The sequence below is a fragment of the Eleutherodactylus coqui genome, chromosome 2, assembly GCF_035609145.1.
Source record: "Eleutherodactylus coqui strain aEleCoq1 chromosome 2, aEleCoq1.hap1, whole genome shotgun sequence".
Classification (NCBI taxonomy): Eukaryota; Metazoa; Chordata; class Amphibia; order Anura; family Eleutherodactylidae; genus Eleutherodactylus; species Eleutherodactylus coqui.
The window spans coordinates 226,751,812-226,774,039 of NC_089838.1; the positions used below are offsets into that span (position 1 = coordinate 226,751,812).

General features: G+C 42.9%; 1 protein-coding gene across 5 annotated transcripts in view; it reads left to right on the top strand.

Annotated features, from left to right (window-relative positions):
* RAB27A (RAB27A, member RAS oncogene family) overlaps positions 1-20,433 on the top strand; it is a 51,956-nt gene extending 31,523 nt beyond the window's left edge. For 4 of the 5 annotated variants that reach the window (XM_066592568.1, XM_066592569.1, XM_066592570.1 and 1 more), the window contains 5 exons: positions 3,671-3,843; positions 5,622-5,707; positions 8,938-9,041; positions 15,898-16,021; positions 17,365-20,433. In XM_066592568.1, the coding sequence (XP_066448665.1) occupies positions 3,691-3,843; positions 5,622-5,707; positions 8,938-9,041; positions 15,898-16,021; positions 17,365-17,563 (666 nt within the window). In that variant the 5' untranslated portion in view covers positions 3,671-3,690 and the 3' untranslated portion in view covers positions 17,564-20,433. The remainder of the gene's footprint in view (positions 1-3,670; positions 3,844-5,621; positions 5,708-8,937; positions 9,042-15,897; positions 16,022-17,364) is intronic. The other variant, XM_066592572.1, reaches the window with a different exon arrangement.
* The last annotated feature ends 1,795 nt before the right edge of the window (positions 20,434-22,228 follow it).

Sequence of the window (22,228 nt, forward strand, 5' to 3'; positions counted from 1 at the left end):
ATGTCTCAGGTGGTGCTGTCCTGGAGAGGACTGGGAAAAGGTAGATAATACCTACGAGCTAATCGGGTTTTCGGGAGTCTTTACGACGGCACCTGTACATTTCCTACCCCAAAGGAAAATATATAATTTTTAATTTCAATTTTATGAAGACCTAGGTAAAATACCAGTCTTGGTAATCATTTTAATTTAAGCTCCTACCACCGGCAATTCATTAGAACTCACTGAGGAAGGTGGGAGAGGGGGAGCTTTTAACCTCTATGTGTTGCTGACCCTCCCTCTCCTCGCCAGCTCACCACCTCTTCTCCCGTCCGGCTGGTTGCAATGGGAGGGAGCTAAGCTCTCACCCCTTGTCTGCAGCCAGCACTGGGAGGAGGTGGGATGGGGCGGTGCTTAGCTCCGCCCCCTCCCATTGCAATCAGCTGGAGGAGAGAAGAGGGAGTTTAGCAGTCATGCTGTTAAACTCCCTCCCATCTCCCTTCAGCCGCTGTCATTGGCTTCCATAGGAGCCAATGCAGCGGACGACTTGTGCCGGCCCAAAAGATAGTTCCAGGACTATCTTTTGGGCCTGACATAAAAAGCGCCCGGCACTATATTGGCCCAGGTGGGCGCTTTTACGTCTTAGGAATACAGCAATGTGATCTGATGCATCAGATCATAGCATATATCGTCCGCCCGTGCGGGCCGATATACGCTCGTGGGAAAGAACCCTAAGAAATACTTTTTCAGCAAAGAGAAGCAGCAACACAATTTAATAGTGAGTAGGCTGAAAAACCTTCTAATGCAATCTGTGTATACAGGTATATGTATAGAACATTCGGGGCCAGCTGCTCGTTGGGCTACTATGCTAATGTACCGAGCCAGTGTGTTGCCTGAAACGCACAGCGCTCTGCATGCTGTAAAATCCCGAAATGGTGTTGCAAGCCAAGTTCCCATTTATTTGCATGCAATACCATATGAGGCCACTACAGCGTGTACAGAGCTTTGTGTTTTCTGGCAACACATTTACTCTGTACGCTAATGCAGCAGCCAGGTGAACTGCATGGCATAGAAGTTTCCATATGCCTGCTTGGTGCACTCTACAAGGTGAAGCAGTACCCACCCTACTACATATGTTAAGAGATCTGAAATCCTTTTTATTCAGGTTGGGTATCTCTATCACCTACCTAAAGTCATGTGGAGCAGAGTGTTAAGCTCTCACTTACGACATGAAGGTTGTGAGTTCAATCCCTGCATGGTTCAGATAGCTTGCTCCAGGTCGACTCAGCATTTCAAGGCGGGTATAATGAGTACTCTACTTGCTGGGGGGTAATAAATTGAAAGTGCAGCAGGATAAGTTGGCGCTATACAGATAAGACTTATTATTTTAAAGCACCATAAACTAACTTACGGGTGATACTTGCTGCCGCTGAAGTGCACGCACAAGACTGAAATCGGACTCTTGAGATTCCTTGCTTTTCCATAGATTTGTATAGGAATCAGATTTTCGTCTGGTGTGCAGACTTACACGGCAGGAAGCATCACCTGGCGTCCTGTCGCTTCTCCTAACCGCACCGTAAGTTAGATTATGGTGCTTTAGGCAGATGACAAGATGACAAGGTCCCTTTAGTTCCCCCCCCCTCAGTATTTGGGTGGTTTCTGTTCTAAACACATCTGCAAGTATTCCATCAACTATTACTGCACTCAATTTTGTGTATTTTATGTCGAAATAAATATTAGAAATACATAGAAATGTATAAACTATATACATCTGACTGTCTTATTACCAATTCCTGCCCTTTATTATGGGCAGTATGCTGTACAGAATGGATAACTAGTGCCCACAGCTATTGTACCGACACCAGGGTCACTGAGGCAGGAAGGGCCCTCTAGTGACGTACAGCTGAGGAGAAGGAAGGATCGCAACAAACTCAAGGAAATTGCACAGCAGTAGTTTGCAAATTGTAGTCGTAAGTTATGCAAAAGTGATGAGGAGCTTTAACCCCTTAGTGACGGCCCTATAGTGTGTTTACGCTGCGACCTCCATCCCTACGTCACAGGTGTCCGCTGTTTCTTACAGCTGACACCTGCAGACAACAGCCCCGACAAGCTGCGCAGCCGATTGGGGCTGTTAACACTTTAAATGCCACTATCCATTCTGGCATCTGCATTTAAATTCTCCGTCTCCCCCCCCCCCCCCCCCCCCCCCCCCCCCCATTTCTCTCCACTTAGAATTTTTTTTTAAAATTTTTACCATTATATGGTACATAGTATCATTGAAGAGAAAAAAAAAAAGCCATCATACAGCTAGATCGATGGGTAAATAAAGGAGTTACGATTTTTATTTTTTTTTATTTTTATTTTACTTGGGGAGAAAAAAACAAGCTGTCACTAAGGGGTTAAAATTGCAGGTCTATAGACCTATTACTCACATATACAGTACATGAAATGTACTTGCACTAGCAAAAGGTTGTGTTCACATGTCAGCTTTGTCATGGGTCTTTGTGGTCTTACAAAGCCACGACAACACCCTAGGACCACAGACAGGGAATGGCCACTCTATTAGGCACACCCTCCTTTTGTCCTTCACAACTACATCAATTCATCTTGGTATAGACTCCACTGGGTGTTGTAATCATTCTGCATTGGCCCATACGGACAGGAAGCTTCTAGCAGTTCCTGCAAGTCAGAAGGTACTAATGTGCTCTGAACACCGGACGGGAAGGGGACATTGATTCATGTTGCACCAAACTCTGACCCTTTCATCACCATGGTGCAACAGAAATCTGGATTCCTCTTACCAAGCAATATTTTTCCCCCCGCTCAGTGATCCAATTTTTGTGCTCTGCGGTTATAGCCATTTAGTATAACCATTATGGGCTTCATGTGGTGTCGAGTGTTAAGGCAGCAGAATGCAGTCCTAAGCTCTCACTCGTGAGTTCAATCCCCGCGTGGTTCAGGTAGCCGACTCAAGGGTGACTCAGCCTTCCATCCTTCCGAGGTCGGTAAAATCATTACGCAGCTTGCTGGGGGTAATAAAATTACCTGAAAGCGCTGCGGAATAAGTTGGCGCTATACAAATAACAAGTCTCTCCCCTTATAGCCCATCCGTACAAAGGAACGAAGAGTTGTACATTTAGAAATGTTAGTTGGAGCATCAGTGTTGTATTCGCCTATAGTTCTCTTTACTGTTCACTGCCTGATCAGCAGGATTCTTGACTCATGTTTGTCAATGGGTTTTGTCCACAGTATCTCCTTTTAATGGATGTTTTTCCTCAATTGCATAAGAAAATGCCACAAGGTTGGCAGTTTTTGAGATCCTGACCCCCAACTAGTCTAGTACCAATGACTTGTTGTTCAAAGTCTTGCAGGTTGCTTGCGTGTTTTTTTTTGTTTTGTTTTTTTTTGCCCCATTCTAATGTGGTTTGATGTCAAATCTGGTCCACAGGAAATTTGTTTCCTTAATTTTATGTTGCACTCCGGTTAATTGTCTGATTTTTTTCATACAGAGAAGTTCCAGTTGTGAAAGTGCAGGGGTCTCTAATAAAGTAGCCATTCCATGTAATACGTTATGCATTTTCTAAATGCCCTTTGCAATGTCCAAAATACAGACTAATCTTACATTGAATTTAAGTGATAGTGTTTTTTGTTTTTTTTCCTCACTTTCGGATTTACTGCATTTCCCATCTTGCAGGTCACTAACCAAGCTTCACGATGTTCGACGGGGACTATGACTACCTCATTAAGTTTTTAGCTTTGGGAGACTCCGGTGTTGGAAAAACCAGCTTTCTCTACCAATACACAGATGGGAAATTCAATTCTAAGTTCATTACAACAGTAGGCATTGACTTCCGGGAAAAGAGAGTGGTGAGAATTTTATGATTTTCCTTTGCGTGGGGGTCTCTAAAATGTCATTAAGATTAATTATCCTGTGCTTGTAGTAAAATGGTGCTTCATTGAACATCTAGGTCTCATTCACACAGGCGTATTTTATGCTCCATAGTATGTATGTATTTATAATACACATAGCCGAAACCCTATTGATTTGCATCATGCACAGACATGCGTCTTTCACGCACATGAAAAAAGTGTTCCAAAATGGCCTATTAAAGTCAATGGGAGTGCGTTAGTACTCAATGAATGTGTTACATTTGTATTCACGCATGAAATAATGGGTGTTTTGCATTTTTCCTTGCGTGCACGAAAGGAGCAATACATGTGCAAAAACCTGCAATATGCAGGGAATGCACGCCGTTCTGGCCTGTGAAAACGCTGTGCCTCTCATGGACTGACACGGAATACACCTGTGTGAATGAGCCCTAAAGTGTTTCTAGTGGCTAGTGCTGTATTGTAGGTCCTGGAACTATACGTGGAGTTGTAACATATATTTTAGAATGGCTACAAAGTAAGTGATTTATAGGTCTCTCTACAATGTCAGCACACCCGGACAAGCCTCCAGTAATGTCTGAGAAGCTGGGGAAGGACCCTCGGAATGTGCAGGTCTCTGCAAAACATAGAAAATCCTTCTCCAATTTCCATCTTGAGTTTTATAACCTTTTAGTTTCATAAGACAGTCTGCTAAAGTATTGCTGTTACTGCTTCCACACCTTGTCCGCTAGACACTTTCCCTTAAACTAGTTGTGCGGGCTGTTGACAGGCTTGGTCGGTATGGATATTATAGGTGAAATTAAACCTCCAAGTTCATTTGTGGATCGCTCTAAAATGTTACCGCTACTATTCAGGTTTTTCCTGATCTGCAGTAATCCGCTCAGTAACCCTGGTATTTGCTAATGTCCCTTCTTTTAACTCATTGTTTCTTGGCTTTTAAACACCCCTGTCATCCAAAAAAAGAATGGGGGTTAAAAAAAAGGGGGGGGGGGGGGGGAGGGGGTGCTTTGTCACACAGGAACCTGTCTTGGAAATGTCATTAAAGGATTAGCGCACTAAAGGCCCATTTAGCAGTAACTGCATCCGCTCAAACGACCAAAAGTGCACGATAATTAATAAAAATCATTGCCGGCTCGCTCAGTGTTTTACGTAGAATGTGAAACACCGAGCGAGAAGTGAATAATTCTCAAGGATGATCGGCCTGTGTAAACATTCTGCACCAGCGCTAACAACTAGCGGCGTGTAAAAGGGGCAGAAGTACTTGTAGTGCTCTTGTTTGTAATGGAAGTGCTGGGGGCTAATCTTGGAGACTGCAGACTTGTCTCGGTTACTTTACAAGGAGCTTCTTTACAAAGTGCTATTACCACGGTCAGAGATGCATTGGTAATGTCTTTACCCCGTGCTCTCTAGGAGCTGGAATAAGTAGATATGTACTTGGAATATGTAAAATGTGGCTCCCAATCAGCACTATTTAGAAGAAATATTGGGGTTCAGCCCTTTTACAATTAAAAGTCCAACACCGCAGCAGCTCTGCACATCAGCTGTTCTACACTTGTGGCTACATCCTTCTCACTGGTGCCCAGAGACCTACAGTCTGACCACAAGTCCTGGTCTCTAATGCATGTGTGCTAGATCCTCATATCTGGAGCTCTACAGTCCACATGGTGTAGATCCCCACTGGCACATAGGCCTTTTATCCAAGTCTCTAGGTGCAGTGGTATTCTGTCTTGAGTCTTTACCCCTTTATCTTTTCTTAGGTATATCGCACTAATGGTCCTGATGGAATTGCTGGCAGAGGGCAAAGGGTCCACCTGCAGTTATGGGACACAGCAGGCCAGGAAAGGTAAGTTTATAGCACTAGTGTGACTTCATATTACTCTTATTTATAGGAATACTGGCTTAATTATAGTACATGTATAACTTTATTAAATTGTTTTTTTTGGGGGGGGGGGGGGGAGATTGAATAACCCCTCGAATTCCAGCATTGTTTTGGGGTTTTGTTTTACAGTGTTATGTTCACCATTCGGTAAAAATAACAAAAATTTCTTAGGCCGCCTTTACACGGGCGGGTCGGACCCCGCATGCGGATTCCCACAGTGAAGTTCAATCTGGTGCCTGGCTAGTGGCGCCAGCTTACCACTCCACCAGTTTTCTGCTCTGCTGCAAATGTGCCAGCCAAAGCACTGGCCGGCACATGCGCAGTTTAGAGGACGCCGCACCATCGCTATGGTGATGATGTGGCTCCTGTGGCCTTTCAGCAATGATTGCAAAATGGCCGCAGGACAGATGGCTTCCATTGACTTCAATGGAAACTGGCTGTGCGTAGCCCGCAGAAAATTGCAGCATGCTGCAATTTCTCACATTATATTTCTACTCGTGGGGAGGAAATTGCTTTTTCTCATAGCATGCTATGGGCTGGATTTGCTGCAAAATCCGGAGGCGGAATCCCGCTCCAGATTTCGCAGTGCAAATCCGCCTGCGTGCAGGAGGCCGTATCTGGATCAGCGCGATAACAAGCTTGTACAATGAAAACACATTTTTAAAGAAAAACAATTAAACCTGCAACATTGCATTGTAGGACTTTCTTATCTCTCTGAATTTCTCAATTTGGCATGAGTCTAGCTTGCACAATAATTTCCCGACTTCTTTACGGGTACGTCGCGCTATGTCTCCGGAGAGTTTGGCCCCCTCAGATCAATACTTTTTTTAATGTACAATTTATTCCAGATACTCCTAGCTGGTATAAATTTCTGTGTGCATACAGCAGCTGTGATGCACCTAATATATGAAGAGGTGTGCACCTATTCATACGGTAGGCACATTGGGAGAACCTGACTAAGACTGGCATTTCTGCTGCTGGCTGGGCTTAGTACAATTTTTCCTTTAGTGCACTTATTTTAGGTATTTAACCCATGTGGTAGTTTTAACGGCCTTTTTTTTTTTTTTTCTAGCTACCAAAATTATTTTTGCATTGTCTATTTTTTGTGATACACAGGGCTGCTATTTATTAATTTGTTTTAATATCTTTTTCACTGACACTTTTTTTGTTTTTATTGGGGGATAAAAAACTATAAAAATGTCTTTCTATAGTTTGGTGTTTTTTGTTTTTTTTTTCCTCTGTTGGCATATTTACGCTAAACTATTACGCTAAAATAAAGTATGGGAATGGGTTCCACATTTTGTTTTGGACGTTTTGATATATAAATTGTTTTGGTTGGTGTCAGCTTTGGGTGTGTTTTTTTTTTTTTTTTTATATGTACGGTATATAGCTTTATTTTATTCTGTAATAATGTTTTATTTATTTTTTGTAAGTATTTTATTTTTACCACCTATGTCCCCCATGACTTCATATAAGACCTCTGAGGGTCATTCACATTGGAAAAGTGTGCAATAAAAAAAGACACTATCTGGGGCATCCATAGCAGCCGCAGTTACACTGGAAACCATCCCCCTGCGGTGACAAGTCACTGGCAGAGCTGATCAAAGTCTGCTAGGATCCTGCAGCTCTACTGTGCCAGGGGATCCCGGCGGTCATGTGACTGCCGGCTCGTGTAGGGGAGGGAACGCTTCCACTTTCATTTTTTTAGTACATAATGCTCAATGAGCACTATGTACCAGGGAAAGGAGAAGCCAGAAACTGTTACAAACTGCTTCTCCCTTCTCCTTTGCGTGCTCAACTGTGACTAACAGCTGACAACCCGACCTGCTTCTGCTTGATTGCAGAAGCAGGGGCTTTAATCCCGTGACAGTTAAAAAAAAAAAAAAAAAGCCGGCTGGGATTACAGCCCAGGACCAAGCGCCGTATATTAACTGCGCTTGGTCCTTAAGAGGTTAAATGTCTCATTGTGTGCCGATTGGTATAATAAGACCAGAGTATAAAATACTACTCTTAATAAATCTCCCCCTATAATTCATACTAAAATGTTTCTCAAAAAGAACAGATTTGTTTGCCTTCAGTTATGGGGATAGCGCCTGTGAAACCCACACTTCTATTCTCACCTGCTTAATTGAAATACTTGTTGCCAACTGGCTCTTGGAGAAGTCATTAGTTCACAGATCCAGTTTTTCTCCCTGCACGGTGGATGTTTACTCAGTGCTCTTAATAAAGGACATGAATAGTAATAGTGTTATTAGTGTAGTTACATTGTGTTGGTCCATAATTGTGGCTGAGCTAACAATCAGACCAGACTTGATTATGGTAGTAGTCGGGCAGAAATCCTGGTCATTTCACTTTTTCTTGCAAGTGTATGTGTATATATTTATATTATACATATTCAGTTCTGACACAGCAGATGACGAAGTTACAACTGAGCATTAGAACACTTCCTGCCAGACAGTGGACCTGCATATAACTGTTCCTCTTGTAGATGTACAGTAGCTGGTTGTGCCCAGAACACTTCCGGTCTCCAGTTACTTGGACATTTAATAGCTGTGTGCCAATTGTTCTGGATTCTTGAACTTACCTGGTCTCTGAGCGGTCTGCCCTCGGCTCTTAGCTATTTGTGGCTGTCATCCATTTTTGAGTACTGACATACTTTATTGAATCTATGTCCACAGGTTGTAAAACAGTCTGGTAGAGATGACCAAATAAGAAATATTTCTCCTCCGGGAGGCCAGGCAGTTTAGAACAATTACCCTAAATTCTGGGCTTTTCTTTGAAGTGCTGGGAGACCAGTGAAGAAGAAAGTGTCCATTTCCTCTTCCTGTTTGGGTTATAATAGCTGGCAGCTTATATGTTGGCTCAAATCTCTGTAAATCTGCTGTTATCGCATATAAGACTTTTCTGTGCTATCCACGATTTCATTAGCATGACCCTACATTCTCAATGAAAATACTTCTGGGAGGTAAAATAATGCTAAATACTATAACAGTACAACCCGATGATTGTCCTGTCCATCTTGCTGCTCTGTTATAAATCACCAGCACCCTGCATATATCTACACGCTGGTCATTGGTAGTTTTATGTATTCGGGTTTTAGGATAACTTAGTAAAAAGGAAGAAAACTTGGAGCAGGAAACTTCTTACTCTCTTCCTACAGCTAGTTCACGTGTCTTGTTTTGTGTCCTTTCTAGGTTTCGTAGTCTCACAACCGCCTTCTTCAGGGATGCAATGGGATTCCTTTTACTTTTTGACTTAACAAATGAACAGAGCTTTCTGAATGTCAGGAACTGGATAAGTAAGTGCGCCTCACATTTGGTTCTAGCAGTATCTATTCTTATTTTCCCCTTATAGCATGGTATCTATTTTGGGTTCTTTGGGAAAATCCTTTTTCACAGCCCATGGCACCATTGGGTCAGTTCTCCCTGGCACTTGTATTGTGAGCAGAGTGAAAGGCATTGAATTAAATGTTAAAGGGGTGGTCTCGCGAAACCAAGTGGGGTTATACACTTCCGTATGGCCATATTAATGCACTTTGTAATATACATCGTGCATTAAATATGAGCCATACAGAAGTTATTCACTTACCTGCTCCGTTGCTAGCGTGCTCGTCTCCATGGTTCCGTCTAAATTCGCTGGCAGCTTGCTTTTTTGGACGTGCTTGCGCAGTCCGGTCTTCTCCATTCAGCACGAGCCGCTTCAGTGTGCTCCCTGCTACAGCTCTTCTGCGCATGCGCAGACGAGCTGCCACTGCTCGGGAGCGCGCTGGAGCGGCCATTCTGTACCTTCCTCTGTTAGAGGAAGGTGCAGAGCTGCCGAGCTGTCCGGAGAAGCCGCCCAGCTGTCCCGCCGTCCAGCTGTCCCGCCGTCCTGGTAAGTGATGGGCCGGGGGAACTGGCTGCCGCTGCGCCGGGGGAACTGGCTGCCGCTGCGCCGGGGGAACTGGCGCTGTGATGGGGGGGGGGGGGGGCTGCGCCGGTTACCTTCTGCCTGGCGGTGGGTGACTGGTCGGCCGTGTTCACTCCAGGGGTCCGGTCGGCGGCTGCGGGGCGTCTGGTTGCCATGGAGACACAGCTGGTAGCGTCTCGGGAGCGCGCACGTGGGGCTACAGCAAGCGATGCGAAAAGAGCTGGAGGCCATCTTGGGAAAATTTTATAAGTTGCTGAAACGCTGGAACGGTAAGTAGAAACCAGCTAGGAAAGTCATTTACAGGGGTAATTAGTAATGTATGTTTAATTGGGGGGACTGGGCAAAAAAAAAATTCACTGCTTCCTCGAGACATCTCCTTTAACTAAAGATATCTTTTTTTTTTTTTTTTTTTTTTAATTTTTTTTAACTATTCGTATTGGCGCTGGGTAATCTTTTTTTTTTTTTTTTTTTTTTTTTTTTTTAATTTAAGTCTTGGAGGCAGCCAGGGCAACAGAGCAGCACACTCATGAGTTGCTAAATCAGGTATAGTACTAATTGGCCAAGCGTCAGCCAATCGGTGCTATGCCTGCTTGCTGCACTGTCTTCCAGCTCATCGGTGTGCTGTCAGCTGCAGATTAGCACTGCAGAACAGAAGGGGGCTCAGAGAAAGATACATTGGAAGGGCTGTGATGTACTTGGGGGTGGGTGTGTATGAAAAATGTTATACACATATACACAAAAGGGAAATGCATGCACAGAAATAATGTGCTGATTATCATTGAATGGCTGTGATTGGCTGAGCCGGCGCACAAGAACCAATCAGAGATGGCGCTCAATGACCCAATCTGAGCAGTCTCTTGCTGGAGACAGGGTTTTCAATCCCCAGTACCATCAATAAATGCTCGGCGCTGACAAGTGTACAGGAAGCCTGGCAAAGCAGTGGATTGCCCTATATCACACCAGTGCGCCATTAGTGAGATGATGTAGGTTCTTACGTACGCATGGTGACCTTGCCGTGACCCATCAGTTTGCTTTTTGGCCAAAACATGTAAGCTAACACCTGCATTTATCAGTGTTTTGGGGTTTTGTTTTTTTTCTTTCATGCAGCCTGCTATAGATTCTGGAGGAGCCCAGGATGCCCTGCCAATGTTTGCCAGTATGGGTTGTAATCCTGTATGGTGTGGCGCACTTATCTATAGCTGGCATCCTTGGCATCAGTTCATATGTGTGGACTATGTTGTCTGCAGTCACCCTTCCCCCTTATCTTAGGTTGAGGCGAGTGGCTGCACATTAGTCTGCACTGAACATTTACCTCCCTCATACTGCAATCTGGCTGTCTGCATGCTACTAGGGGATATGGTGATTTGAGCCTACCTTGCAGTAGCAGGTGATGTAGTTTGAGGTGCTGCCAGCCACCCAGCTATTACACTGTATACAGAGATATATGGGGGGGGGGGGGCTAGAAGGTCCTCATAAATAATCTGGCCTCCTGGGAGCTGCAGAAACGACCTGAAAGTTAAAAATTGCATATTACTTCATAAGTGTCAAACCACTAAAATTAGCTTGTCTATCCCTACTTCATGCTGCCCTAAATGAGGACAGCAAGTACATGCCAGATTGCCTTTAAGTGTCTGCTTAGGTGAGCCCTGTGAGCTATTTACTTGTTTAGTGTGAAACTTGGTGCTGTTTGGTTTGCAGTCGTCAACTCTATCTCTACATTACTTATTTACAAGAAGAAATGCCACAGGTCTTGTTGAGCTTCCCTTAACAAATACCTAGGAACACCCTCCTTTTGTGCAAACAGTGCCGTCCAGAGAGTTTTGATTCCCACCCAAGATCAAGAGCTAAAGATTAGTTATGGAAACTGCAATGCAAACAGAACTTTCACCTTATTTCTGTGTGTTTAAAAGCTCTAACAAATGGGCTGTGATGCTTCTGTCACTGCATGGAATAAGGCCTATAAAACATGACATTTTGCTCTCACTAGTTTCATTCTGTCACATACTGGATATTTCACGTGTATGCCTTTTTTTTTTTTTTTTCCCCTTTTTTATCCATCCATTAGTAAAACTGGCTGCTGCCTCTCGTCCTTTTACTGGCAGACGACTAGTCGTAGATAGGGTCATCAGTTTCAATTGGTGTGTGTTGCAATCAAAATTATTCAACCCCCATATTACAATTAGGGTCATCTGCAAAATTTACAAACTTTCAGCTGTTTGCAAAAAATCAATCAAACAAGAACCGTTTAAATAGCTCTACGCAAACCTAATAAGTGGTTTGTCCAAATTCAACACAAAATGCTACTCTTAATGACTACTTTAGTCTCAGTAGTCAACTCCTTCATGACAACGGTCTTTAGTACTTACTAGAGCGCCCTTTTGCTTTTATGACCTAATGGGTCCTCATGGGCAACGACCTCCAGTTCACTAATATTTCTAGGTTTGCCTCCTGCAACCGCCACCTTCAATTCCCTCCGAAGATTTTCTATGGGGTTCAAGTCATGAGTGTGAGGGCCACTCTAGAATCTTCTAGGACTACTTCTGTAATCAAACTTTGAAGCTTCAGGTATGTTTGGGATCATTGTCCAATGACGCTCATGCTTCAGCTTCCTCACAGAAGGTATGACACTTGTCCTAGGATTTTCCTGATACTTGAGCATATTGGAGTTGAGTTGTGCTTTGAGTCACTAGATGTAGGTTTCGGAGTTCAGGCATGAAGACTTTCAAAGTTTTTAGTTTGCCCCCTTACTGTGCAAACAAAGTCCTCTATGCCTGCTGCCACCAAATGTTGCTGTAGGTCTTTTGCAGTCACTTGAGGCCCCCTGTCCACGGGCGATGTGAAGTCCCGTGGCAGATCGCTGCCGCGGGAGCCGCCACCCATTCTCCACCGGTCAGCCCTATCTGATAGATAAGCTGGCCGCGGAGAATCGCAATGATTCTCCGCTCGTTGACAGGTGCCGGCGCTTTCCATAGCAATGCTATGGGAAGCGTCGGCTGGCGTGATTTGCCGGCGGTTTACCACCGGCGAAATCATGCCCGTGGAGAGGCAACCTGAGGGGTTTGACCACCTGCTTCCTCAGGAATCTGATGACAACTGGTGATGGCTTTGTCTTTCTGCCCTGTCCAGGTAGTGTAGCCAATGTTCCTTTTAACTTGCAGACTATGCTTCCAACTGCATCTCTAAGAACCTTCAGTGGTTTTGCTATCTTTTTGTATTCTTTTCCTTTGTGCAGGGCAATAACCTGTTGGCAGCTCTGGGTCATTCTCGTGACATATATGGGACATCTCGGGCCATTGCAACCCATTGAAGGTCAGCGATCGAGTTCTGGGCTCTGTGCAGCCTGTAAACATATGACTGGGAATACCCGGAGCTGCCGGTGGGGAACTTTCTGGGAGCTGGGAGAGGTGGGTATTGATGCCTCTCTTATTTTCTGCCATGGGGGTCCTATTTTAAAGCTAAATATATCATGGACATCACCTGTAATTATGACTGTGGGGGGAAAAAAGCCCCTAAAGGATAAAATCATATTTACTTTGGTTGATGGCCATATATCTAACAAAGCTAACGGTTTCTATTTCCTGCTCCAAAGTGAACTAAGGAATTAACAGAATTGCTCCCCTGAGGAGCCAGAATAACCCAGGAACATTATTAACTGAGACCCATGCTAATTATTCACTCAGTGTGAGTGTATATTATATTTATTTATTTTTTTAATTAATAAATCGGACACTTAGGAGTTGCTAAAATAGAATGAAACTTATGTGTGATTGTAACCTTGATATAAGAAGTGATAATACCAGAGCAAAAGGATAATTTATTGTGGAAAACTGACCCCTTAAAGGGAGGCTCTAGTACCGTGTAGTACTGCCTCTAGCTTGTATACAAGATGTGATACAGGTGGGCATGGAGGCTCTAGTACCCTGTTGTACTGCCTCTAGCTTGTATACAAGATGTGATACAGGTGGGCATGGAGGCTCTAGTACCCTGTTGTACCGCCTCTAGCGTGTATAAAACATGTGATACAGGTGGGCATGGAAGCTCTAGTACCCTTTTGTACAGGCTCTAGCTTGTATACAAGATGTGATACAGGTGGGCATGGAGGGTTGGGTACCCTGTTGTACCACCTCTAGCTTGGATACAAGATGTGATACAGGCATGCATGGAGGCTCTAGTACCCTCTTGTACCCTCTTGTACAGCCTCTAGTACAAGATGTGACACAGGTGGGCATGGAACGGCAAGACTGTTCTAATCACACCACAACTTCAATTATTTGAATATCTGCATGCTGAGTATTGAGCAAAATGACAACTCCTAGGTGCTTGATTTTTTTTTTTTGACCCTCTACAAATATATTGTGTATTTCCTTAATCTGTAAGTATAGGTTCACCAATGGTCCATGACCACACTCCAGGGTGTTAAACACACTGACGGCCAGGTAACACCCTTTTAGCTACACCTATCCCTTTTGACAGTTGCAGGATATATTGGCTGTGTACAGAGATTAGCTTTGCTTTGAAGCTGTAAACATTGCAGGAGAAATACAAGTTATACGGGAGCAAAGCTCCTCATTGCCTTGAACAGTTCTGAGCAAAAGCTGTTGGGTGTTAGCAGGAGAATTAACAATGGCTTATTTATGTATATAGTTTTTTATTTGCTCCTAATCCTGTCTAAAGTGATGTATAGAACACCAAACCAAATTTCACAGTTGAACAGCATTGTATGATTTATATATATATTGTAGATACAATTCACATAAAATGTTCAGTAACCTCTAATTACATTGCATTCCCTACGGTACTAAGCTACTCTCCAGGGCTCCAGAATAAGTTTTTTTTTTTAAATTATCTGGGAGCTCAAACTCTAACATCCTGCTGCACTATGACATCTACACATCCAGAGTGCCAGATCCCCAGTATAATCTGCATAGATGCATCAGGGACTCAACTCCCAGTAATGTGTGCTGGGCTCTGCATACAGCTGCATTGTTTTCATTGGGGGAACTACCGGCAAAATACAATGTAATCTCCTGATTCCCGCGGAGAACACAGCATGCGGTCTGTTGAGAGATACTTTATCTCTCTGCAACTGAATGATGGGTTTGTGGCCTCATTCACATGGGCTACAAAATCATTGGTATGTTTTGTAGCCTGAAAGCACCAATTAAAAACCATGGGCTTCACATACATTGATTTTGTAGCCTATAAGAACGAGGCCTTAAGCTCACCTTAAAATCCTCGTTCAAAGTACACAATGGTAGCGTCTACACGCGACGATTATCACTCATTTGCAGTCGTTTGAACTAATTTTGAGTGAGAATCGTTGCGTGTAAATGGGCCTTTAAAGAAACCAAGTAATCTTGTAGATATGTATTTTTGTTAGCCATTAAAAAGGTATGTTATAGTGAGCTTTGTGACCTACTTGGGGTTCGTCAGGCATACACAAATGGAACTGAAACCTCTTCTGAAGTTGACCTTCCTAGTGCATGGTACTTTTGCTAGATACAGAACAGGTTTTTCTTTTACTACAGTCTGTTGCAAATGATGAAGGACTAAAAAAACAAAAAAAAAAAAAACTTGTCACAATTTGCAAAATCTTGGTCAAATTGATGAGCATTTTGGTGGCCATTTGGAGCCTCGCTCTCTTTATCATAGTCCAATATTTTGTGTTAACACTTCCAGAATTTAAATGGTTGGAGCAAGGTCTGTATAACCCTGAGCCAGTAAGTAATGCAAGAATTTGTAGATGACTAAATTGGTGAATGCATGAAGGACTGGTCAAGATCTGTGGAGGTAAAACATTGTATTAGGGACTCTGCCCTATTTTCAGAAATTGAAAACCACTAAAGCAAACCAGATTGAACATATAGAACTGTATAATGCCAAGATGATGCTACAGTACAGTGCCCAAATACAGCCATACATCGCTGACATGATATAAAATGCTATATAATGGTGCTCAGGGCCTGGACTTTCAAACCAGTTTTCAGAAACTATCCCTTGTTAATTACCCTGCGGTGTGGGGTGAAGGCCCAGAGCCCCCTCCTTGCCACATCTAGACCCCAGCCATGAAGTACCACACAGACTGGGACTTGAGATCAGTGCTAAGTATTCCATTTTCTGTGTATGTAGTGCCAGGACATACAATATGCTTTATGTTCTATGAAATGTACCAGAGAGGATCTGTAGATACTAAACTTCACTTGAAGCAAAAAAGTTTACAAATAGTTTTTTCTTTTATTTCCCAGGCCAGTTGCAAATCCATGCATATTGTGAAAACCCAGACATTGTGATGTGTGGAAATAAAAGCGATCTTGAGGATCAGAGAGCTGTTAAGGAAGAAGAGGCGAAGGAGTTTGCAGAGAAGTATGGGTGAGTGCTTTCCTTCCTTCCATTGTCCAGCTGACCTTCAGTTTGACTGTTCGGTCGGGTACCTCTGACTGCACCTGACAATGCTGTAATCATGTATATCGCTTATTTGATGGATGTCATTTTAGATTATATCCTCCATTTGGAAAATAGACACAGCGTAAGTTTGCGTGTTGAATTCACTAAGATATTGGGGGAAGCGGTTAAAGATTAGATTATCACCGTAGTTTTTTTCTACAACTTCTATGCTGTCCGTTTTGGAAAAAGCAGCACACAGCGCCTGCAGGTGTATTCACATTGCTTATTTTGTGGCTTCATTCATGCCATGGTAGGCACAAAGAAAATGCTCTGGTTTTGTCAAACTTTGGGAAAAATACTTACAGCTGTAGTCCATTGTAATTGTGTGCAGTTATCACCTCTTTAGCACCCCCTTGTGGAGCAATAATGTAATGACTTCATGTCAGGAAATGGCATTTTAAAACGGCTGCCATAGCTTTCTTATATTTGCTGTTCACATTTCTCATGTCCCGAAATATTAAATATAAAATGTGATGTAGGTCAGTGGTAGAAAGTGTACTTTTGTTAACCTGTCTCTTTATGTACAGCAAATATTTGGAGTGTCCAGAGTAAGATTAAACCTATAGGGAAACGCCTGACGACTACACTTATCCATACTGTTTATTCAGCGGGTAATAGCAGTGTGACATTTATCATTTAGGCAAATACTGGAATTAATCGTAAGGAAGACTCAAAGACACAGATGTAACATGCTAAAAGTCATGTTAAGTGTCGTAACATAGGCATCATGCCCACAGCTGAGAAATCTCACAGCAGAATCGGACCCTGTGCCCAGCATTGACCCCCACGTACCTGTCGGTTGTCTTGTCTCTCTGCTCTGCGGATATGCTGGCTGGCGCGCCGCTGTGCATGTGCAGTGCAGGGAGTGTCGTCGGCGGTGACTAGGATCCGCCACGACTCACAGCATTCCTGCTCCTGGCTCTTCCATTTCCCCCCCCCCCCCCCCCCAAATCCTGCAGACAAGGACACCGTATATCGGCTCGGCGTGAAAGCCGAGCCGATATACAGTCGTTCAAATAAGCCCTAAGGCATATAATCTTCTAAGGGATAGCACTATAGGTATTGGCTAATAGTTTTTTTTGTTCTCTTTGCATTCCAATGTGCCGTTCTTGTAGAACTGAAATGTATTTTAGTACAGTTCATCGTGTTAAGTCAGAACTTTGCCTTAGACACTGAGCCTGTGAAGTAAAACCATAAAAACTGAAATCTGTTGCTTTTTTGCATTTGGAATGCATTTAGACTAGCAATATGACTTTTTCTCTTTGCAGAATCCCCTATTTTGAGACAAGTGCTGCAGATGGAACAAACGTGAATAAAGCCGTGGACACTTTGCTGGATCTGATCATGAAGCGGATGGAACGGTGTGTGGACAAGTCTTGGATACCTCAGGGGGTGGTCCGCTCCAATGGCCATAGCTCTACTGAGCAGTTAAATGAGGACAAAGACAAAAACAAATGTGGATGCTGAGACCACCCCTTAAAATATACCCGTAACGCTACCCCTTAGTGCTGTTGGAGTTCAGTGGCCATGATCTCATTACTTCAGATCTTAGTACGACATTCCCCCAAATCCAGGAGCATTACTGCTTCCTTTTCCTGCCGCAGAATGTGCTATTGATGAGTAATCTTCCATACTTGTTACAAGTCTGCTGTTCTCGGCCATATAGTAACAGGACGGTGTTGCAGTCCAGCATTTCCTGTTAAGCAGTATTGCTGAGTGCTTCCTGTATGTTTAGACTTCCCAGCGATGCCTATACCTTCCCTATTATGTATGTGTGCACAGCTAATATTGCAAAAATTATATATACGGTTTCTTATGTTTCAACAGGAATTTAGGGCAGAATAAAAACCAGCAAAAATTCTTCAGGGCTGTTGCTAAGCGATGACCTTGTATGTGCCATATGTGCACTTTGGGACCCTTTAGGACAGAGACAGTTCCACATTGGTCCTGGTGAGACATCCTGCCACAATGCTCTGAAAGGCCAAAATACAAAGGCTGGGTTAAAAACGGTTCACTCACCGGATAACCATTGCAACTTTTTTTTTACTGTTTCTTCACTACTCCTGTGGTGTTCACTTGGCTGCGGGCTGTTCTCTCTTTTTTTGAAACTGATTGGTGATAAGGCAATATACATATACCATGCATTGGATTTCCCTTTAGTCCATCATTGTACACTTAAATTAATGCAAAGAATTACTTTTTCATTTTAGATGCCAAAAGTACGTGTAAATTTGACCCAATATTTTGTGTCATGGTTTCAGTTAGTTTATAACCAATAACTGTTTGCCTTTGTACTACTTTTTAAAGTTAAGGTTTTTTATTAATGGGGACAGATCATGGTGAATGAGTCAGTAATACTGTGCACAGATATGTAAAATTAATCTCTCATAATGCCACATGTACTTGCATGTATATATATATTTTTTGAAACATGCTATACATTTTCTATATCAACATCAGTAAAATAATATGATATATTGCTTCCTATACATCAGATTTAAACCCCATACTCAGTTGTAAAATACCTCCTTACTGCAACATATAGTTTACAAAATACAGTCAAATTTATTGTAGTGGTCACCCAATGTAAGAGCCGGTTATTGCCAAATACAGCCACTACCTGTTGATACTGATTTGATGTCCCTTTTTTAACATTTCCTTTTGGAAGGGGTATGTGAGTATTCGTGTATACTTGGCCACTCTGTGGATCACTTTCTAACCGAGAAGCCAGGCATATTGGGATTTCTCTCCAATTCTCCTTTGTATCCCAAAACTGAAATGTGTACTTTTTTTTGCATAAATTGAGCTCTCCAATTCCACTGTTTAGAAGCAGATGAGTCGGACTAATATAACTGTAGAGGGTTTTTTGTGGGTTTTCTTTTTAGAATAACCATAGCGTCTAGATGAACTAGTCATGTTTCTCCCAAAGGGTGAACGATGAGATGTGCACTATTCATATAAAGACAGCATTCTATGCATGTCGGACTAGACTGAATACATGACACTAGTTTTATTTATTAATTTGTAGAGTGTAAATCATGGTATTTGGGCAGAATTCCCCACTCCATTGGATGATATTAGGCCCTCATTTTCCCCAGCTGTAGTGACAGTATCATGCCTGTTCCTATATGCTGCACATTACTTTGATGCAATGTACCACACTGCAACTTTGTATCTGAGAACATCTGAACCCGACATATTTTCTTCCCAGCAGATCTCCTTTCATTCTAGTGATCCCTTACCAGAAATCTCGTGTCCTGTGACATGTTTACGCCCGCTAAATAGTCAGTCTACTGCTCAAAATACAGGACAAAATTGATGAGTGCCTTTTTATATAGCAGTCCTCCAAAGCGGTATGAGTGTTCTTCGCTATTGTCGTGCCAAATGCAAGCCACATTGTCTTTCAGCTACGTTTTCAAGCATGGTCTTTGTACTTGCAGTATATTGCACAGCAGAAATGTCATATTGGACCAGGCCACTTGCCATTTTGGCTACAAGATAATGTTTTTTTTTATATTGGCCTAAAATAAAATTTAAAGGGAACGTGTCAGCTGTTTTTACTAATGGCTACCACTAATGTCACTACAGTGCTGTTGGCTCTTTTTTCCTACTTATTTTGTTATGAATGCTGATAAAATCATACCCGAGAAATAGACGTTTAGTCTCCTGCGTCGCATGTAAATGATGCAGAGCGACCCAGTGGGCGTACCGGACAGTGTCTGCTAGCTGCTTGTTTCTTGCATAAGTCCGCCCCTCTTGCCTCATCTGACGTGTATGACGTAGTAGATGTTTCCCACGCACCGCCGTGTAGTCTCATGGCAGCTGTGAGGTCTGCTACTAGTGTATGTGCAGATCAGCACCATGATTCTACCCACAAGAGGCAGTATCTGTGTATGCGCTGGTAGCTGACCTCAAGGCTAACATGTGACTTAACAGCAGTGCCTGGATGATGCCTTACTACGTCATCCGTGTCCGAGGAGGCAAGAGCGGTGATCTTTAGGGGAGGAAACAAGCTGATAGCAGAGGTGGTCGGGCTCGCCCACCAGACTGCTCTGCATCATTTACATGCAGAGTGGAAAACTTTGACACTTATTGCTTGGGTATGCTTTTATCACCAATCGTAAGGAAATAGTGTATGAAAGCGAGAGCTGACTGCACTGTAGCGCGGTTACTGGTTGCTACTGGCAAAAACTTAACGGGTTCCTTTTAAAGTGAGATCTAATACATAAGTGGCATAGTTTTGACAGTGTGTTTAATGTATTTTGTCTGTATCCAGATGTTTTACAAAAAATAAAGTATATTATCTGTTATCAAATAAAGACTTTTCTCTTACATTAGTCATTTTGGTTTGGTATCCTTTCTTGTAATCGTTGCTCTGGGAAAGCCTCTTCTGCTGAAGAAATGCTGTATAAATGTGTATATAATAGCTATCATGCCATTGTATTTCCTAAATATAAACAAACTAGGGAGTCTTCTCTTCTGCTTTGGCAGGGCAGGGGGGTGTGACCTACTCGCTCTCGCAGTAGGTGACGTAGGTGTGACTGCAAGGAGTTGATCTATTTCACTGTATAGCAAAAAATTATATATGCCAAGAGGGACAAAAGTCACATTAATTACATGCCTAAATAAAGGTACTTTTTTTTTTTTTGTATAAGAATTAAAAACTTACTACAGGGTTCAGATAAAAGCACAAGACTACTGAACAAGCATGTACTCCTACAAATGTACCGACACCCAAAGGTGTTACCTATTACAAATAGAACAGATAGTGGCTTCTAGCTAGTAGATGGGAGTTGAGTATAGGAGTCCCTAAAGGCCCATTTACACCAGTCGATGATCGCTTTAAAAAAAAGCGCTAATCGGCGATTGTTTTAGCAATAATCGGTGCGTGTAAATGTGCGCCCATCGTGCGCTTTTCAGGCCCTGCTAGCTGATCGTTAACTTCAGTCCAACCTAAAAATCGTCCTCACTTATCAGAAGTTCTCCACGGGGAGTGCTGATAGCATTGTTTCCCCATGGAGAACAAAGGATCTGAGCACAGATGATAGCCTTGAGCTATTAACTGCATTCAGTGAAGGCTTCATTTGCACACTTAATTGGTATTTAAGTAGCTGAGTAGCTACCTAATAGCTTTGAGCGATCATTTTGCATAAACTGTCACTCAAACTGTCCTTTGCGCAATCATCAGCTCGTGTAACCCAGCCTTAACAATAGAAGGCCCAAGCTGCAGATGAGGAACTCCGTGGAATACAGGATTACTAAAAAAGCAGATTTGATCCCTCAGTACTCCTATAAGCGTTCAGTGGTGAGACATCTGGTTGACGCAGCACGAACATGTGTTCCAAAACTCTGACGACAATCGTCACCCCCCCCACTATCTCAATGTGGCTTCGCAAGGTCTGTGAGATTATGGAGATGGAGGACCTTACAGCCTCCATCAAACACACACAGGACAAGTTCACAAAGACATGGTATCATTGGATTGAGTACCAGAATTCGGAGGAATATAAGAACCTAAGCGCCTGATGAGCTCACTAGGCCTTAATCCTGTTGTGCTCCTATGTTTTTTTTTTTTGTTTTTTTTTTGTTTTTGTTTTTTTTTCTTCTCCTTTCTCTCCTCACCTTCACTCTCCTTCTTTCCATCTATCTACTTCCGCCCCACAGGTGCCACCCCCCCCCCCTCCCTTTTCCCATCCCTCACTCCAACTACCTCTGGTTTCCAGGGAACTAGCGGACAACTCTCAAATAATTGAGACAGGTTGTTCAGATAAATAACACAGTTGCAGTTCTGATTAATCTTTACGTTGATTAAGCAATTAACCGGTTTAAGCACACACGCTAGTTGCCAGATCTGATGGAAATTACGAAAATGTGATCGTTGTGCTGTGTTCTGACTATGTGGAAATGTTTTGTTTACCCTGAAAAGTTTAAAAATAAAGAATAAAAAAAAAAAAAAAGATTTGGGGATTCGATTACAAACTACAATAGAGAGGTACACAATCCACAATCTGAAAAGGGGAAGGCTCAAAGTTTTATGACCTACTAGCAAGTTCCATTTTCTGCCGCACCACAGTGCTGGGTGTTTCGTTTAGTTTTATGGTCCCTGGCCAGAGCTTTTCTGTTTGCATATTC